Consider the following 21,624-nt stretch of genomic DNA (forward strand, 5'->3'; position numbering starts at 1 on the left):
CACGGGTCAGCCCTCTCCTTTGAGGGGAGTAGATGGGGGTGATTTCCCCACAGGCTCAGTCAGTCACTCCAGAGCCAGCAAACTCTAACTCAGCAGTTCCTTCCGGCAGATCTCTCTGTTCTCTTGGTGTGGATACCAAGCGGGCAGTTGCAGGACAGTAGCTGCTGCTCTGAGAAGGTACCAAGGTAAGAAGGCATAAAGCCTGGATCTGGGTAATGCACAAAAGAAAAGTGTGTGAGAGGGCCTGAGACAGGAGGAGTCGGGCAGCAAATTCAAAACTGAGTGAGAACCTGTGAAAGAGCACGGGAGGCTAGGACACAGCAAGATCACTAGGGACCGGAACTTACTACTGTTCACTTTCAAATTGTTGCCTACTCTCTTAGAGATGTTGGAAAGCACTGCTAGAAGACAAGCAGTACACTGATTACTTATAAGTTCATGAAATAAGTTCACACTGTGATTCAAACACACACCCAAATCTTTACATAATTTACAGTAACTGAATACTTTCGAGAATAGACTCAAACAGGAAATGTTCTGAGATTAAAAGATCACAAATTAGTGACTGAGGACAAAGGCTCTGCCTGGACTCTAATTATAGTAATTCATCTGTATTTAATTACACATCCTCCTCCAACAATGTTTTTTCTTCTACTTGAATGGCATACTTTTAAGCAATGGCTTTGGCATTCTTGTAGCAAGAAAGTTAATGGGGCTCAAATTCTACCTTTGGAATCCCTAGAGGAGAAAACACAGCTTCAGGCTTAATAACTGATAAGTCAAGTCCTAATGATACTACTGAAATAAAATGAACAGCAATTGAAAGCTCTAAAGCGTTTGACAGACGCTATCTGGAAAAGTGAAAGATAATAAAACCACCAAAGAACTGAATTAGAGTTTGTGTCAAGTTAATTCAGTTAAAAGCAAGAATATATTAAAAAAAAATCAAACTCCAGGGAAAAATCAATTTAATTCTTTAGAAGAGAATCTGAGATTTAGTGGTAATCATAATTAATACTGGATCAGGACCCCAGAGACCTGCTGATTAAACTGCTTAGCCAATACCTACACTTCTGCTCCCTTGTGCCTCACCTTGGCTGGAGACAAACAGCCTCCACGTGGACTAGCCTAACTTTCAATTCATGACAGCCAGCCTCAAACACAGCCTCCCGGCCGTTCAGCAATCACACTGTATTTCCCTCATGCAGTCACCCTCCCACCTTCCTGACCCTCTTCTTTTTTCAAACCGCCAAAACCTCCCCCACCACCTCTCACTCCCACTCTCAGCTGATGGCTGTGCTTCCCAATAATTAAGAAAACAGAAGCATGCAGAAGAGTGTTTCCACAAGCATCCACTTCACAGTTACCCATCTAGATCTCTGGGTTGCATACTGGGCCCTCCCTCCTTACCGTGGAAATGAGGTCCACATTCCTGGCAAAGGCCAGCCTGCCACCTCTCCTATCCTCCTATCCTTTAGGCTACCCCGCAACACATACCATCAGTCCTTTCCTCTACTGATCTTTGCCATCAATATAACAAACACACTGCTCTCTCGACTCCGTTTTCCCCTGAGGGCAACTGCTCTCTTTTCCCTTATCTTTTTAGCTCAGCTCCTCTAAGAGCTATCTATATTTACTTTCTCCAGTTCCTCTCCTTCAATTCTTTTTTAACCTGCTCTAATCAGGCACCTCCTCCATCACTCTGAAACGGCCCTGGTCGAGGACATCAATTAACTATAACATTGAATCAACGATCAATTCTTAGTCCTTATTTCACCTGATCTATCAATCGCGCTCAACACAGCTGATCCTTACGCTCCTTAAAACACCTGCTCCAGGAAACTACCCTCTCTCTTGGTTTTGCTTCTACTTGCTTGTTCACTCTTCGGTCTTCCATGTGGGTCCCTACCTCCCTCCTTGATCTCTTTATGCTGCAGTGCTCTAGAACAGGGTCACCAAAGGTCAACCACCGGTGCTGGTTCACAAACCATGGTGAGTTAAGTACAGAAACTTTTGTAACATCCCAATGCGTAACTGGTGGCTTTGAATTTTATGTCTTTAAAAAACTAACTTCGTTTTTAGGACTAATAACCCTGGAGCTAGTTTGAGATGGAGTAGCACAATGGAAAAGACACTACACTAAGAACCAGCAGAGCTGGGTTCAAATTCCATCTTTTGACCTAATTCAATATATGCCCTTCAGCAAATCACTTTATCTCTTTGAGCCCGTAGTCTCACTTATAAAGTAAGAGTCTTAAAACAGATGGTGTCCTTTGGTGCCTCTCAGCCCTAATATTCAAGGGCCTAACATTCTAAGACCACACGAGTCTGTCTCATGTAATGAATTTGCTTAATAGCAAATGGCGGCAATTATGATTAACTTCAGGTGAGTTACACTGTTATTTAATAAAAGAATCTCAAAGGCTAAAGAAAACTGCTAAAGTGGGGTTCAATCTGGATCTTTCTGTTTTACAAGACCTTCCTCAAATCCTGCCCAACTGTAAACATATCACAAATGAGAAAAATTACTAGATCAAATCTCAAGAATTTATGAAATATTTGCATTTGCAAGATTATTGTCATACCTTCAGCTGACAGAAACCAGCAACTGGGTGCTCCTTCAGTTAGCTTTGTTCCTGATGGGAGGTCTAATCTTAGCTTGAACTGAAGAGTTTGCCCTGGAGATGCAGCCACCGGGGAAAGTCTAATGTCTGGAGCAGATTTAGGTAGTCTGGGTAAGGTCTTCTGTTTTTCTGCTGGGAATGGGCCGTCCACCATAGCACTTTCAGATCTGAAGACTGGGAGCTAGAAAACAAGAAAATCTGTTTTTTAAAGCACAAGTACTTTATAGTATTATAGACTGACAGAGCTTATTTTCAGACTTCAGTACAAACATGAGATTCTGTGTCAAGGAAACTTAATTGCCATTCTCTTCTGAATCAGAAGTTGTTTACTTAAATTTCCTCATGATTATTTTGTAGGTTCAGAAAAATATTTCATCCTGGCCAAAAAACTGCCAACATTTATGAATGAAACTGAATTAACTGTCCAATATGTTTATAGATAGCAGGAAATTAAAATAAAACTTTATCAATTTAAATGTAGTGGATATAATATACACCCTCTTATAATTTTCATTGCCAACTATAAGATGTCATTCATCTTATATCAGAGATCTATGTCAAGAGAAATGACACTTATGATGGGAATCTGTGTTTTTATTTTAAAACACATCTTGGAAATTCCTAGAATTTTAGAAAAAAAACTTGCATTTTTCCAGGCAAATATGATATATAAAGGGGTAACTTGTATTAGAGACCATGTCCATATCTTTAAAATTAGTACTTAAGTTTCTTCCAATCTTATTTTTAAGTCTTGAGAAATGTGGCTCCTAGAGCTTCCTTTAAAGATTATTTGGTAATGGATTCACCATAGGAAACAAAGATTACCCACTAGTCAGAGGATCATTAAAAAAAAAAAAAAACACCCAAGATTAAACAACCCAACCGACGTAGTTTGTATGTGTAGTGTGTCAGTATGTCCATACATTTAAAAATAGATGAGTCCTTTTTTTTTTCCCTTTTCTGAAAGTTCATCAAATTCTCTCCAACTTCTAGAATCTTTCTCAAACACTCTTGGCACAAATGGAATTTTTATTTTAAAAATAACAGGATATCCTTGGAATAGGCACCCACTCACTACTCTACCCACATGTTTCACTTTCACCACTAGAGATGGCCTAACCAAAAGTGCCTCTGTTGTTGCTGAGGATCTTAGAAGCTTTCTTAAAATGATGCCCTTTAACTTAAAGATTACTTACCACAGAAACTGTTTTTGTTTCTAAATCCATCACTTTAATTTGATGGTTATTGGTGTCTGCCACATATAATAACTGACCATTCTCTCCAATACACAAGCCTCCTGGTTCATTAAAAGTTGAGTCGGTAAAATTGGAACCGATAACATTACTTGCATCTCCAGTTCCCGCTAATGTTGTACAGTTTTTTGTTTTTGGATCCACAACTTTAATCTAAGAAGATAGAACAAAAATTTATATATCTGAAGCTCAACTGCACATTTGTAGTATGGAAAAGTATCATATTAAGCAAGCCAGAGAATTCCTGATTGACATTAGTATTCTTAATAAATCTCAGAAAAAGAACAGACTTTTCCATATTTTCTTAAAAAGCCAAACATTCAAATTACAGTCTAAGGGGAGATATTTCATTCTGAGGGCCCAACACTATAAGATCCCCAGTTGTGTCCTGTCTTCTAGAAGCAAATCTTTGATAAAATTATTTATGGAATTAAAAAAAAAATTTTAATGTTCTTCTCTCCCCTCACAATGGGACAGAGTGGAACTGACTTTCTTCTCATGAATATCTAACATTGGCTGAGGATTTGGCTACTTACGTTAAACTTAATGACTCCTCGCTGTGTTTCAATTACATTAAATTCACAGTCTCTCATCACAAAAATATTAACATTTGGGTTCCACTGACTTTATAAAAAGGAAAAATGCACAGTAAGAATGCAGTAGAGACAAAAAAAATGGAAATGCTGATGAAAATGGAATTACTTGCTAACAGGCGTGGCAACTGTGCAAAGGCTCAAAAATGTTCATTCGTTAGTTGACATGTTAATTTCCCTGCTACCCGCCTTGTCCTCATTTACTCAACATGTTACTAAGCAGCTTTAATGGCTTGCAATTCACAAGTTTTGGCTAGTCATTGGGAATTAGTTCAGTCCTTTCCCCCCAGCTCAGAGTACCATCACATCCTCTCTGCAAGAAAGGACCAAGAAAAGAACAGAAAGGCTTATGTACCGTTGTCCAAAACTGTCACTCCCCGCTATATTTTAGCGGCAATTGTAGGAGGCTCACAGATCTTTCAGCATTTTAAATACCGCAAGTGAAAAGCAGGGTATTATATAATTCTTTCAAGACTCACCTTGTGATTGTAAGAGTCTGCCACGTAAACTAAATTCCTTTTCTTGTCCCAAGTTACTCCAAGTGGATGTTGAAGCTTTGCATTGATTCCTACTCCATCAACATCACCAAAAGCAAATAAATTCTTTTATTTTTTTTTTAAAAAAAGAAAGAAACAGCATGTATTAAAATTTTTTTACAGTGCTTTGTTCGGGTATAAAGTGAAAATTAAGATAGCTGTATATGCTACTTAAAGGGGAAAAAGTCTGATTTCATATAAATAGGGCTGGGCATTTGACTGAAATTAGAAAAAAATGATAGAATTCTGAACTTGAATTAATTTGTGGTGTTTAGGAATTTTATTCACAAAAATCACACATCTGATCAGGAACAGGTCAAGTCTACTGATCTGGTGCTCTTTCCACCCTACTGCCAGATATCTAATCTACGTTTTCCCCTTGCTTGGTAATCAATATTTTATCCTTCCTTTTCTCCTGAAACTTTGACATTTATATATAATCAAGTCGAGTCATTTTATTTTCTTAGGTGGTTTTGTTACTTGTAGTTCTTCATACTCACATTTCCTTTGGGTTGACTTCCATTTTAACATGGATAAGCCAAGAACTTTCTCCTTCCTAAATTTTATTAACTCTTCACAATTCAGAAAATCACAAGCTTGTCAAGCAGGCACACCGCATGAGAGTGCTTCTCATTACCATAGGATCTCTCTCTCCTCCCACGAGGTGCTTTACTGCTCCATCTTTCAGTGAGACGGTTCTCACTGTACTGCTCTCACTATCTGCTACAAACAGGCAGCTCCAGGGATCCTCTGAGGCCAGAGAAAGACCTGAAGGTTGGGCAAAACCGGCTTTGTGAGGATATGAGTTATTTCGATTCTCTTCATTTCCACTTCCAGCAAACCGAAGGCAGGTTCCTTTTTTTAACTCACTAAAAAAGACAAATTCATAGGTGAAGTCAACATTGTTATACTGTGTCCAATTTCATTAAACAAATGAATGTAAATGATGAAATCAATGGTGACAGCATTATATACAAAAAAAAAAAAAAAATCCAGTGATCTTGGCCTAAATTGTGCAAATCACCTTTCACTGTCGTTTCTAATCATTAACTTATTTATCCACTGTGTAGAGACCTTTCTACCTTTTTTAATTTTTGACATACACAAAAGTGAAACTATTCTCAATGGCAAGACAGGAAATCACTGACAAAGTTAGAAATATAAGAATAAAGATCATATCATTGATGGGATAGTTTTTTTCTTTTTCCTCCAAGTGATGAGAGGTAGGTACAGCTAGATCCCACCTTTACTTCCTGACCTCTTCTTAGCTTCATGCAACATTAGGTTCTGAAAGGGAATTAAAAAGATCTAGGTAACCTTTTCTAGCTCTTGATAGCTTAAAGCTTAAATTTTCATTAAAAATGTTTTATTTTCTTGTATATAAGTAGAGACCAGAAAAAAGAATTAAAAGAATAATTTGTGAAAGACAGCCAGGTACTCATTTTAAGATAATAATATAAGATGATTACACTGCTTTACCTAATCGATTGTACAAATCCATTTCTTATATACAGTAGAGAAATTTCTATTTAAAGGACTATCGTAATGATTCCTTTTGTAATGCAGAGGAAGTTTTATACCTTGGCTTCTAAGTTTATTCAGAGGAACTGTAAGGAAGACATGGTAATGTCCTGGGTTGAGGGAAGGGAAGAAGCTGACTTCAGATGCAAAATAACGAGAGACTATATGTATATCATTTCCTAATAGGGCACAACATGCAAAAGTCTAAAATGACCATCATATCATTTACTAGTTGATATGATCCCAATGCTAACTTTGGTAGGGAGCCAGGAGTGGAGGCAAAGGGATACAAAATGTATAAATACAGCCATTTATTCAAGGAACTCGTAAAAATAACCTACTCAGAGGAATACATGTAATGACCAATATGCCAAACAAATAAAGGAGTTACAACAATTTTAAAAAGGAGTTCCCTTTATTAAAGGTAGAAAGAGTGGGGAGAAACGGTAACTTCTAAAAGCTCAGGAGTTATTACCACTTGAAGATCAGTAACAAATAAAGATAAAGGGTCCTTAAAATTATAATACAGGTCAATGTGATCCAAATGGACACTTTACTATTGCAAACAAGTGACAACTCTACTTATGTGGAAATTTAGTCCACTCTTGACCATCTAGGTCCAAAACAGCCATCGCTTACAACAGCATATTCTGGTCATCTCTGCTACTACTTTCTTCCTCATCTTATATGTTATCGGTCCTGTCGCTGTTTGGGCTACTATCGTCTCTGGCCTGGATAGCAGCAATCGTCTCCTCACTTGTATCTCTGTATCCAGTACTGTCACATTCCAAATGCTGCCAGTGTCCTTTCAAAAACACAAATCTTATGTCGCTTCCCCGCTTAAAACTTCCTATAAAGGTATAAGCAGAATAACTTTCAAATCTCTAAAAAAGACTCACAAGGCACTTCATGATCTGGCTGCTACTGACATCACTAGGGTCATTTCTTGCCTGGAAAACCTCTACTCTTCTGAACTCCTTTCTACTCTCTATCAGGTTTTAGTTTAGTACCATCTTCCAGGAAGCCTTCCTTGATACCTCAGATCTTATTTATATCAGGTGTTCCTCTTATTTATGTAAGGGACAACTTCCATTTAAAGGACTACTGCAGTGATTCCTTTTGCACACAGCGCCTGTACTTCCCAACTATTTTTTGTTTGTTTTTGCTGATCTGATTCTTCCTCTGAGAACAGTAACCACAGTTTTTCATTTTATTCTTAATATAGTAAACATATCATTTCATCCCTACGGCCAAGCACAGTGCCTAGTTTGCTTAATAAATATTTGTTAGATGAATGATTAAATGTTGCAAAACATCATACAAAGCAACACACACATATACACTCTTTAGAATATCTGATATTTTGGATTATCTATATAACTGCCCCTTTCTACTGATAAAGGTAACTGAGGTGACTGACACTTTCTAGGGTAGTTTGACAGTCTTTATGGTCTATGACTTTCATTCATTTCTTTCTTCTGCAGACCCTTACTGAGCTCCTATCATGTGTCAGATACTGTGCTAGGTACAGGGGACACAAAAGTGAATGCGAAAGGGTCCTTTCCTTTAAGAGGGAGTCTACTAGGGGAAAACAGTTATGTAAACAAATAAGTGCAACCAAAAACAGAAGGTGAGAGAGAGAGGGGTGAGAGGGAGGGAGAGGGGAAGAAGGGAGAGATGGGAGGGGAGGGCGGGGAGGGGAGGGCGGGGAAGGGAGGGTGGGGAAGGGAGGGAAAGAGAACCCTAACCCCAGTGTTAGGGAGAATAGGACAGGCTCTATAGAAAAAATACAAGAAAATTTGTAGAGACACTACTTTTCCAGCTTTATACCCCTAACAGTGGCAGCAATGCTACCAACATTTACTGTACATGCCAGGCACCAGGCTGAGTTCTTCACACACATTAATTCTCAAAACAAGCCTATGAGGTAGATATAAATAAGGAAACTGAGGCTTAGAAAGTTAAAGTGACTCTCCCAAGCTCATGTAGATAAGTGGCAAAGCCAGGACTCAATCTCAGGCCTGACTACAAAACCTGAGCTATTAACTACTCTGCTATGCAGTCTTCAAATATCTGAATTAATGATCAGGGATACTAGAGATACGCATTAAAATAAAAGATGCTCCCAGTTCTCCTTGTGGATGCTCGGGGGGACCGCTCTTCCCAAGCTCCCCAAAGTTGGGTGTGGTCACGAGCCTTACCTGGGCTGACGAAATGTGAGTAGAAGTGATGTGTGTCACTTCTGAGGAGTTTTCAGAGCCAGTGAGCAACTCACCAGCTCTGTCTCTCTCTGCCAGGACAGCTGGCAGAGCTCCAGACGGTGGCTGCTGCATCAGCCTGGGGGGCAGAGTAGTGCTGCCCCAGCAAACAGACCTTGTCCTAAGCCACCTGGGACCTGGGCTGCTGGTTATGGTAGCACAGCCCAGCACATCCTGACCAGTACAGTGAGAGCTACGAGGATGAAGACTTCGGGAAAAGGAGTTCTGTGAACGCCACGTTTACCCAAAGAGTAACCGAAGTTACCACTTACTTTTTCTTTGGTAATCTGCCACAGTCCAACAGGAATGCCCATATCTGATGAGTCCCTGCCATGGCTATCCACAGAATGTCATCTCTTTGGACCTCTGAACCTTTATGAAAATAAACAGTAATTACTATAGATATATCTGGTTAATACAAACATTCCCAATCTTTCAGAAATTTAAATTAAGGGAAGACAGTAGTATGTTTATAAATCATCTGATAGAAGAAAGTAAAAATATTTGCAATGTTTTAAGTCATTTTGGAAATTTTCCCATTTTCCTCATGAAAAGTTTACTTCTTTAGACTTATAAATTTACATTCACAGAAATCCGAAGTATTCTTAATAGCAAAATGTCCCTCTGCATCTCTGGGCACAATGCTTTTAAACATCTGATTTCTTATTTTATGTGACAGAAGAAATGGGTTGACACACACTCTCCAAAGAAACTCTGGCACTCAAGTACCTAAATTACATGCTTTAGGAATATAGGAATAGTTCTTTGAACAATTTCTCATGAAAGGACTGTATCTTTTAATAGTTTAAGAAATGTATATTTCTACCCCAGTATTAGCTTTTAAGACTTAGACTCACATCACTGCTGCTCTTTAAAAATCTACTGTTTAATTGTGAACCTTTTTCAAAAAGATATGGTTGACATGTAATAAACCTAAGAGTACACTATATTACAATATAGCTGTTTTCTAAAATTAATAAATAATTTTGTTTTTTAGACTGATATTACAACTTATTACAATGTGACAAGGCTCTGTTTCTCAAATTAATTCTATTTTTAAAATATTTAATTAAGCTGTATTCTGAAGCTACTTTTACATGTAGTTGAGACATTTTCACTAAAATAATTTGGTCAGACATATGCTAAAATAAATATATCGGAAAGGCTATTTTATTTGTACTTTCTTTAACTTCAAGTAGTTGTGTCCAGAAGGAATTTTTCTTTCTTAACTTGAATTACTTTCAAGTGTCTTTTAATTTAACAAAATTAAATTTTGTTTATTTGATTTAAATTTTGTTTAATTTAACAAAAATAATGTTGATGGTCAATAAACTGTGGTTGCTATGTGCCAAGCACTTTACAGAGATTATCACTTGAATCTTCTCAAAAGGCCCTTCTTACAGGCCCTTTACAAAAGAAACTGAGGCTTAGACAGGTTAGCTAACTTACCAGAATCACAGAGCTAGTAAATGAAGGAACTGGAATCTGAACCCAGGAAGTCCAACAAGAAAATCTATTTAACATGCTGCCTCTTTCACTGTGTTAATTGCTATCATATGAAATCTAAAGGAAAGTAGTTTACTTCCATTTAATTTTTCATAGTCAAATATTTTTAATAAACATAAATTAAAAGTGACAGTGCATCCATGTATTCTGGGGACTCAGTCTCTGCTTAATCACTTTAGAACTAGATCAAAAACTTTTCATTATTATATTCTTTTATTTTATTTTGCCCCTGCCATGTGAAGACAAAGGTTGAAGGTGACCGTCTATAAGCCAGAAGAGAGCTCTCACCAGAAACCAATCATGCTGGCACCTTGACCTTGGACTTCTAGCCTCCAGAACTGTGAGAAAATAAAATTCTGTTGTTTAAGCCACCCAGTCTGTGGCATTTTGTTATGGCAGCCCGAACTAAGACATTCCCCCTGAGAACAGAAATGAGACAAGGAGATCTGCTATCAACACTTATTTAGTATCATATGAAGGTCCTAATTCATACAAGAAAAAGAAGCAAAAAGCATAAAGATTGGAAATAAAACTATAATCATTAGAAGATGACATGGGTTTAAAGCCTCTCTACTTTGCCAAAGAAGAGCTGTGTTGGTATATACAGGAGTGAAAGCCCAAATCAGGTCTCCATTATCTACTTCTCCAAACAGGCCAGGCTAGTTCAACTAGGGTCTACCTATGAGGCCAAAGCTTCATCGTAATATTAGTGTGGGCATCTGTTTGGTCTTAGTCTCTGTGTACTTATTTCCTTTAGAAGCTGGAGGTATGAGAAATAGTGTAGAAGCAGAGGCTGTGTCAGGTCGGGACTCAGGAGTTTATGATTCTACATACCAGTTGATGAGGATGATAATGACGACGGGGGGCATGGTGGTGAAAATGAAAACCATTCGGAACATTTCCTGTTTAAGGCACTGAGCTAATAATAAGCACTTTATATGGATTATTTCCTTTAACAACATTAGCAAGTCTAGTTATTATCATCTCCATTTTATAAAGAAATCGAAAGTCAAAGGGGTTAAATAATTTGTTGGTATTCACACAGCTAAACCTGGAATAATAATCCATTAGTGAGTCCAATTCCAGATTATTAGTGTTCTGATCAGAATGAAGGAACTACAGAAGTGAGCCTGTGCTCTTCTGGCCAACACTCTGCTTGGCCCGTTTTCTTTTCCCTCCCTTCCACCCCTGCTCCATGGACTTAGCTTTGGATTCAATTACCCAAGTGCATTTTAATGTGTGATCAGAAATTGAGATCTGATCAAAGGTAACCAAGGCTTTACACTCCAGTATTTGTGGCTAGGTCACTCCTGCCCTTCTCTTCTTGTAGCCTCTGGAATAGCCGGTGGCCAAATAATCTCTTTCAAGTATTTTTTCCAGTCCCTCGCCTTTCCATTCTTGGTTTGGTTCAGCTTATCAACATCTTGAGATTTTTATGAGAATCTTATAGCAAACAACAATGACAACGGACACTTATATAGTACTTTCTATGTGCCAGGCACTGTTCCGGGTGCTTTCCATATAGTAATTCTCACAATTCTCACAATAGACATTTGAGGTAGATACTATTAGTATCTCCCATTGAGATGAGGAAACTGAAGCATCAAGAGGCTGACTAACTTGTCCAAAGTCACACAACTACTAAGATGTGAAACTAGTTAGAACCCAAGTGGTCTGGCCCCAGAGTCCAGGCTCATCACTTCCTTACTAAACTGCCACTCAAGAAGTTCTTACCTTGCCTAACCATTTCAGTGAGGGCTGAAGAGTTTGTTCTTGTAAATAAAATGGGAGTTAAAAAAAATGGGGGGGGGGTGTAGTCTGGCATTTATAATGTCTATCAAACTAATAATCATGTTTATACTGTTCATCCTGGATTTTTAAATCTAAAGTATATAGTTGTGGGACTTCTCTGGTGGTGCAGTGGTTAAGAATCCTCCTGCCAATGCAGGGGACATGGGTTCAATCCCTAGTCCTGGAAGATCCCACATGCCATGGAACAGCTAAGCCTGTGCACCACAACTACTGAGCCTGCGCTCTAGAGCCCACGTGCCACAACTACGGAAGCCTGTGCGCCTACAGCCTGTGCAGGGGACATGGGTTTGTGCCCCGGTCTAGGAAGATCCCACATTCTGTGGAGCGGCTGGGCCCGTGAGCCATGGCCGCTGAGCCTGTGCCTCCGGAGCCTGTGCTCCGCTCCGCAACGGGAGAGGCCCGCGTACCGCAAAAAAAAAAAAAAAAAAAAAAAAAAAAAAGTAGGGGCTTCCCTGGTGGTGCAGTGGTTGAGAATCTGCCTGCCAATGCAGGGGACACGGGTTCGAGCCCTGGTCTGGGAAGATCCCACATGCCGTGGAGCAACTGGGCCCGTGAGCCACAACTACTGAGCCTGCGTGTCTGGAGCCTGTGCTCCACAACAAGAGAGGCCGTGACAGTGAGAGGCCTGCGCAACGCGATGAAGAGTGGCCCCTGCTCGCCGCAACTACAGAAAGCCCTCGCACAGAAACGAAGACCCAACACAGCAAAAAATAAAAATAAATAAATTTATTTAAAAAAAAGTATATAGTTGTATCACCAAGTATGGGTATTAGTTCCTTCTAACAAGAATGTGGCAATCATGAACATTTCAACCTTAAATTAAGAGTGCACTTGGGACTTCCCTGGTGGCGCAGTGGTTAAGAATCCTCCTGCCAATGCAGGGGACACGGGTTCGATCCCAGGTTCAGGAAGATCCCACATGCTGTGGAGCAACTAAGCCCGTGAGCCACAACTACTGAAGCCCATGTGCCTAGAGCCCGTTCTCTGTAACAAGAGAAGCCACCACAATGAGAAGCCCCTGTACCACAACAAAGAGTAACCCCCACTCGACACAACTAGAGAAAGCCTGCATGCAGCAACGAGGACCCAAAAATAAATAAATAAATTTATATATATATACAAAAAAGAGTGTCCTTAGAATCACTGACTTACAGCAGTCACAAATTAAAATTTAAAAAAGGACAATGCCAATAGCTAAAAAGGTTTTGGGAGTTAAGTATTTTTAAAGGCAAAATGCCTCATAATTATCAATTATCAAGAAGGATTAGTGAAATAGTTTCAGAAAATAGGAACAAAATCAGCAAATGAAATATGAATATAAAAATTACCTGCAGTCCAGCTTTTACAAATTCTGTGTTATTTTAAGCAACTATGATCAAAATAGATCCCACTGACTAGAAGCCTCTTAATGGCATCTGTGAAATCATCCATTAGTGTAAATGGTTTTTTCTGCGCAGCTTCTAAATCTCCCCTGTAAAGCAAAGCCTTAATCCACTAGGAAAAAGCAACAAAGTCTGTCACTGCCAGGGCACAGGAAAAGACCAATTATAACTGGAGGAGGAGGAGAGGAAAAAAAAAAACTCTCTACCTCTGGCGGAGGGGCAAGGAAATGTCTTTGGCCAAAGACCCCAGACACCAAGCAGAGATTTCCCACTGCTGGGAGAGAAGCACGAAATGCTTCAAAACCACTCACAAATATAAGACAGAGTTAAGCTGCCAGAGAGAGAAGGAACAGAATCACTGAAAAAGCTCTAAGCTCTCCACCTTGTTTCATGGAGGCCCAGGCACACAGTGCCTCCCTAAGACTGAGGCTCACCAGAACAACAGAGAACTCTCCCTTAGCCCCAATGCAATCTAGAAGAAAGACAGCAGCAGTCTATCCCTTGGGGATCTGTGCTGGCTGACTGAAAGCTGACGGTGGAGTACTAACACTAAGAAAAAGTCTCTAGCATCTAGCCCCCCAGGCTTAGGCAACAGCACACTGCTAGAGGACTGTGAAAGCTGTGGTGATTTGACAGAACTCACAGCAATAATAAAATCCAGATCCAGGCCAGCTTCTGACTAAATTGACTCGACCTCCCATAATAATGACAAATACTATTGATCTCAGCCTCTATAGTTCCACGCATGACTGGAATTTAACAAAAAATGAGAAGACGCACTTAAATGTAAGCAAAACAAAATTAAAAAACAAACAAAAAAACATTTTCAAGAGACAAAGCGATCAACAGAAACAGACTCAGAGCTGACCTGAAATTTAGATCTATGACATAGACTTTGAAATCACTATGCTTACTATGGTAAAGAATCTAGAGAAAAAGACGGTCAACATACCTAAATAGATGGGGAATTTGAGAAGATAGATGAAATCTCTAAGAAATATTAAAATGGAAATACTGTTAGAAAAAGAATAATATCAGAAATGAAAAATTCCTTCAACAAACTCATCAGTTGACTAGACACAGCTGAGGAAACAATCGATGACCCTAAAGATAAATCAACAGAAACTATGCACACTGAAACACAAATAAAGGGTGAACATTAAAAAAACCCCAAAACCATAATATGTAAAAGTTGTTGAATATAATATTAGAATCTAACATACGAGTAACTGAAATCCCAGAAAGAAGAGAAAGGAGCAGAAAAACTATTTGAGAAGATAATGGTTGAGAATTTTTCCAAATAACGAAGGACATCAAGAATCCTAAGCAGGTAACTCCTCGACATATCAATCAAACTGCTGAAAACCAAAGAGAAAATCTTGAAGGCAGCCAGAGGAAAAAACACATTTTTTATACTAAGGAACTAGGAAAAGAATTAAATCAGACTTCTTGTTTATACTATGTAAGCTATAACACAGTGGAATGACATCTTTAAAATATCAAAAAAAAAAAAAAGCCAATCCAGACTTATTTATGGAGTAAAAATAGCTTTCAAAAATGATTGCTAATTACTTTTTCAGACCCTCTCCTTCCAAAGAAAGGGCTAAGAGAAATCAGTTAGCAGACATGTGCTACAAGAAATGTTAAAGTTAGTTCTACATGCAAAAGCAAAATTATTCCAGCCAGACACGGGATTTTTAAGAAATCAGCAACGTTGGGAAACAGTCTGGCAGTTTCTTATAAAATTACATATACACTTATCATATGATCTAGCAATTTCATTCCTAAGCATTTGCCCAAGAGAAAATATATGTCCACATAAAAGCCTGTACACAAACGTTTATAGAGGCTTTAATCATAATTGCCATAAACCAGAGACAGCTGAAATGCTTACCAACTGGTGAGTTAATAAATTGTGGTACAACTGTATAATGGAATACTACTCAGCAATAAAAAAGAACTACCGATACATGCAAGAACATGGATGAATCGCAGAAGATTATGGTAACTGAAAGAAACCAGACATACAAAACTATACTGAGGAACAAGAAATCATTGTTGCCAGTGGGTGAAGTGGGTAGAGTGGGTGGTAGAGGGCGAGGGAGGGAGACTGAACAGAGTCATAAGAGAACTTTTTGGGGTGATGGAAATATTCTATATCTTGATTGTAGCAATGGTTATAAAGATTCTTCATAATAGAACTTATACCTATTAAGGGTAAATGTTACTTTCTGTAAATTATTACCTCATCATTCGAACTGAAAAAAAACCCTTATAAACACCAAGTCAGTGTGATAATAGTTATTCAGATATAAAAATACTACTACTGTTTTTATTTTGTTAAAATAAAAACACACTAGTCACATTATATAAAATTTATTCCTCAAAAAAATTTTGTATCATCTGATAAGAGGATAAATGTATTTTATTTAGAGCATATTAATGGAAGTCATTAATGGAAGTCATTACAGCTTATTATCTAAGCTGTAGATTACCAGACTAGCATACTAAATAGTTGGATTTCAATCATTAAAGGTCAAATAAGTACAACTAAATTTCTATCTAGGGAAATGCTGATTAAAGGGCCAAGGAAGGTTAATGGCATTTGGGCACACTATCCTTTCTGTAAATGATTTAAAATCAGGTGAAGTCTGAAGTACTTAGAGACTAGCAGGGGTTCTGACCTTTACGATAAAAGAAATTCTCAGGTTACTGTCGGGCATGAGTGGAGACAGCACAGACTTGGTATGCATTTTAGAAACATGGCAATGTTTCTGGTGAAAAAATGAATTTATTGGAGTTCTTTTTAATTATTTTTAGTGCATTATAAAGTTTTGACCATATTTAGAGTGATAATCATAAATGGACAAAGATGAAAATAACTTTTATAAAGTGATTTTTTGTAAAAATCAATTTATGTGAATTATTTCCATGCTTTTATCACTGTAATGGCATAATTAGGTTAAATATTCAGGTACTATTTAAAATACAAACACACACATTTACATATTACATATATATTTAAAATAATCAGAGGTATTTCAAGTCCCTTTCCCTAATCTCTTTTTGAAGTATGCTGTTCATTATCTGAGTCTTTTGGTGGGGTATATATTCAACTGAATATTGTCTTTGTTATTTTTCACTCTCTTTATCTGATCTATTTTCTTTCCTTTTAAGGTTTAATTTTTACTTAAATATGCATATGAATGGATAACTGTTCTACATAAAGTTTAAATAATAACTAAACATCCATGTGCACAACACCAGCTCAAGAAAAGGGAAGATTATTTGAAAACTTCCTGCATCCCTCTGTTAGCATATCCTCCTCCTCTTCCCAGAAGGAACTACCAGTCTAAAAATGTGTTTTTCATTATCTTCTTTGATTTTAAAATTTTACCATGTCTGAATGGATCTCTCAATGTATAGTTAATCTTGCTTGCTATTGAACATTCTATAAAAGGTGCTTTCTCCACTCAACAGATTTCCTGATACTTCTCCATGTTGTCAGGTGTAGCTGTGGTCCATGTTTGCACTGCAGAACAGCTTAATATATGAAGATACCACAATACCTTATCTATTTTTCATGTTTTCCTTCTGATAATTCCATCCTTTCTCATATTCCTAACTATGGTAGAATTTCAGAAATATTCAATGTAATTCTTAAAGTATTAAAGAATTTAAGTGCTTACAAGAACAATTTTTCTTAACCACAGTCCCCTTTAAGTTGCATTTAATCCCACATCTGCTTAAACCAGTTGTACAATTACATAATTTAAATATATTCAAACCAATTCAATATGAATGAATTGGAAGGAAGTTTTTCCTCTGAAAACAAAGTTAATACTTTGGAAAGACAATAAAGGCAAGTAGCAAAGTCAAATTGTTAGTGAATAAGATGTGGAAAGACAATTAAAAAGAATAGGTTTTAAAATTTTCAGCCCTGTTTTCTTTGCAGGTGTTTTAAAAACTCATCACAGTTTAAGGAAACCAAAACAATACATTGTGATTGGTGTAAGACTGTCAGAAAAGACACACTTAAACATCAAAAGACTAGTTAAAAATGTACATTCTATAGGGCTTCCCTGGTGGCGCAGTGGTTGAGAGTCCGCCTGCTGATGCAGGGGACAGGGGTTTGTGCCCCAGTCCAGGAGGATCCCACATGCCGTGGAGCGGCTGGGCCCGTGAACCATGGACGCTGAGCCTGCGTGTCCGGAGCCTGTGCTCCGCAACGGGAGAGGCCACAACAGTGAGAGGCCCGCATACCGCCAAAAAAAAAAAAAAAAAGTACATTCTATAAATGTACATTTATAGTCCTTAAAGCATTTTTAGTTTTATGATTAACAGATTTTTTCTTCCATATGGATCAATTATCATACCCAATCAGTTCAGTAAATTATTCTACTGGGGCTTCCCTGGGGGCACAGTGGTTGACAGTCCGCCTGCCAATGCAGGGGACACGGGTTCGTGCCCCGGTCCGGGAAGATCCCACATGTCACGGAGCGGCTGGGCCCGTGAGCCATAGCCGCTGAGCCTGCGCATCTGGAGCCTGTGCTCCGTAGCGGGAGAGGCCACAGCAGTGAGAGGCCTGAGTACAGCAAAAAATAAATAAATAAAAATAAATTATTCTACTGGATTATTTACTTCTACTTTTATTTCACAAAGTATTCAGGTAGTTTACAAGGAAATAAACCCTAGTAAGATAAATAAATTTAAAATAAGAAAATTGAAGCAATAGGTAAATAGAGTAGAAAAGAAAGATGCAGCCAAGTAATATTAAAAAATGAATGTCAGCCCAGAGATGGAAGCAACCTAAGCGCCCATCATCGGATGAATGGATAAAGAAGATGTGGCACATATATACAATGGAATATTACTCAGCCATAAAAAGAAACGAAATTGAGCTATTTGTAATGAGGTGGATAGACCTAGAGTCTGTCGTACAGAGTGAAGTAAGTCAGAAAGAGAAAGACAAATACCGTATGCTAACACATATGTATGGAATTTAAGAAAAAAAAATGTCATGAAGAACCTAGGGGTAAGACAGGAATAAAGACACAGACCTACTGGAGAACAGACTTGAGGATATGGGGAGGGGGAACGGTAAGCTGTGACAAAGCGAGGGAGAGGCGTGGACATATATACACTACCAAACGTAAGGTAGATAGCTAGTGGGAAGCAGCTGCATAGCACAGGGAGATCAGCTCGGTGCTTTGTGACCGCCTGGAGGGGTGGGATAGGGAGCGTGGGAGGGAGGGAGACGCAAGAGGGAGGACATATGGGGATATATGTATATGTATAACTGATTCACTTTGTTATAAAGCAGAAACTAACACACCATTGTAAAGCAATTATACCCCAATAAAGATGTTAAAAAGAAAAAAGAATGTCATGTTTCCGTTACACTTTGCTAGAGACAAATCTGTCTCTAAGTTTCCTAGGAATCAATATAACAAAGCAAACACAATCAGTTATGATATTCAAATTATCCAGGAGCTTAAAAACAAACTTGATACTTAGAAAAAAAAATAATTATCCATAACACAGAAAAATTCTCTAGTAGATAATCAGATGTTATTTATAAGATAATAACTGAAATTAGCAGCAAACTCTTATAGTAAAAACAGTTCAGAAGTCCCACAGGACTGTGTTTTGATGAAATATATAATATGAAACATATACATATATAAATGAATGTAAGATATGTTGATGTGTTAATATATTTTTAAATGAATGACATGATGTCAAAACACAGTTAAGTAAAACCAATTGTAAGGAGAGCAATTATTCTATGATCCAATTTCCCCATACTCTGACAATAATGCATTAATCCAGGATTAGATTTCAGAGTGATTTAAAGCAGTGGCTCTTAAAATGTTTTGGGGTAACACACCACTTCGAAACTGATGAGAATCTGACCAACTCCCCCAAACCTTAAATAGAATTTCTGGGAAATTTAAGTACTTCGCAAAATCTAACCATGAATGCCTTGAGTATATAACTCAAGGTTAAAAACTCTTGTAGTCATTGTGATTATAGGTCCTTCATACAGTACTTGAAAACCATTTTCTCTTAGCATTTTGAAAGGTGTTGAGCTTATTTAAGTGCATTCAAGATTACTCCTCTTGCCAAGTACCTGGAGTGAAGCTAATTTAAACTGTAAGTTAAATGTGGTACCATATGCTTTTAATGATCTATTGAGCTAAGGTAGGATTCACTTCCTTTTCTAAAAGCTGAGCTTAATAAAGACACAAGCCTCAGCACATCACTCCAGTTGGAAGCTGAGGGAGTACTTGTCAACAGAGCCAATATTTTTCTTGGAAAGCAATTTGGGTACACTCTCAATATGAGATAAACAACCAGAAATTCCATGCCATAAAGTATGACTGAAAAATTTTTAGCCTATAAAAATATGTGAGTACGTTATTAAATAAATCCAACTTAGTAAAGCATCTGGTAAAGTACACCCTGTTTTTAAGCAATGTATATTCTGAAATACGTAACAGACTGAATTACTGGTCTCAAGTCTTTATTCCTCTGTGGTAATAATACAACCACACCCTTGCCATTGCCTCACTGTAGGCAAAGTGCATGTCCCTGCCCCATAACTTTGAGCTTAGTTATGTGACTTGCTTTAATGACAGTAGGTAAGCAGATACGACATGAGCAAAGGCTTTAAATGTGTGTAACTGGGCTTACTCTCCTGTGCTCCTGCCTTTTGCCAAAAGAATATACCTCAGTCAGCTACTGGCTCAAGAAAAAGGAGAAACAAATGGAGATCTGGACCCAAAAAACAGTCTGGAACCAAGCCCAGGCTCAGCTTTGATCAACTGAACCCCAACCCTGTATGTAAGTGAGAAATAAAGGTTCAGGTTTATATGAGTTTGGGGATGATTTCTTATGAAGTTTTACTGTGGCAATTACTGACAGACAGTAAATACAGGCTGTAAGATGTAAAATATAAATATCAATAACTGAATTGCTATATGGACTATTAACTATAAATCACTGGGGCCTTACATATTAAGAGAATTTTTTTTTCCCTTGAGGGAAGGTAATAACATACCAAAATAACAGTTCTCATCCACTTTGACTATTTTACTAACAGATATATTTCAGACTGTTTTTCCATCTATAAGATTATGTTCAGATAGCTCAGGTGTGTACCAAAAGCAGAGAGGCAAGTCCGGTTAAGTCCTGATGGGGATGAGTATTTTCAACCCTGAAATTATTTAGAATTGCTGGTGCATGGTGATAAAAAGAAGATCGAGGTGTAGTTGGTTTTCTTATTGTTTTTAAAATCTCTACATATAATATATCCCCTTATTGACTGCTCTTGAGACACACTGCTCCCTCTACCTTCTCAACCCCTCCCCACTCTGAGCCACTAAAACAACTCGTCATTATTAGGGCACCAAATTCCAAAAATGGAATTTTCAAAAATGACTTACACAAAGTACCTAAGTTACATATATTAAGTGCAGGTAGTACCAGAAGTTCATTCAGTTACTTTATAAATATTAAAAGCTTTATAAAAAGTTAATCACAATGAAAAAATTAAGGTCTTTGAATTATAACCAAATTGGCATCATAAAAAAATTATCTCAAATGTAAAATCATCCAACTAAGATGGTGCTTAAGTCACTCTATAAATATATTAAAATCATACAAACCATTTAGCTCCAAGTTCCATTTTCAATATATTCTACTAAGTTTCTTTCTTCATTACTCTGGTTTTAAACATGTAGGATAACCATGTCAGCAACGCTGAGGGCCAGTGAAAAATAAGAGTACTAGCGCTCCTGGATTATCTTTTAGTCAAGTAATATATAGGTAACAAAGATTGTAAAAATAAGGCAAATCTCATTTTCAATTTTCTAAGTAATTCAGTAGGATAAAGTTTTTACTTTTTAAATTAAGTTTTATTTTTTAATCTTAACTTTTTCTTCCAGTTTTATTTATATAATTGACATATATAGCACTGTATAAGTTTAAGATGTACAACATAATGATTTGACTTACATACATCATGAAATAATTACATTGTTTAGTGAATATCCATCACCTCATATAGATTAAAAAAGAAAAGAAAAAATTTTTTTCCTTATGATGAAAACTCTTAGGATTTACTCATCTTAACAA

At 37.6% G+C, this 21,624-nt stretch overlaps 1 protein-coding gene and 1 long non-coding RNA gene across 2 annotated transcripts in view; one reads left to right on the forward strand and one right to left on the reverse strand.

Annotated features, from left to right (window-relative positions):
• Positions 1-21,624, forward strand: part of LOC309971397 — a 1,020,865-nt gene that overhangs the window by 31,075 nt on the left and 968,166 nt on the right. The window lies entirely within an intron of this gene.
• The window catches only part of NHLRC2 (NHL repeat containing 2), a 66,635-nt gene that overhangs the window by 9,571 nt on the left and 35,440 nt on the right, over positions 1-21,624 (reverse strand). Inside the window, exons 6-10 of the mRNA XM_082854104.1 lie at positions 9,058-9,157; positions 5,644-5,875; positions 4,950-5,072; positions 3,821-4,030; positions 2,586-2,805 (exon numbers count right to left, since the gene is read on the reverse strand). Of these exons, the coding sequence (XP_082710230.1) occupies positions 2,586-2,805; positions 3,821-4,030; positions 4,950-5,072; positions 5,644-5,875; positions 9,058-9,157 (885 nt within the window). The remainder of the gene's footprint in view (positions 1-2,585; positions 2,806-3,820; positions 4,031-4,949; positions 5,073-5,643; positions 5,876-9,057; positions 9,158-21,624) is intronic.

The sequence above is a fragment of the Leucopleurus acutus genome (genome assembly GCF_964270905.1).
Source record: "Leucopleurus acutus genome assembly, chromosome: 14".
Classification (NCBI taxonomy): domain Eukaryota; kingdom Metazoa; phylum Chordata; class Mammalia; order Artiodactyla; family Delphinidae; genus Leucopleurus; species Leucopleurus acutus.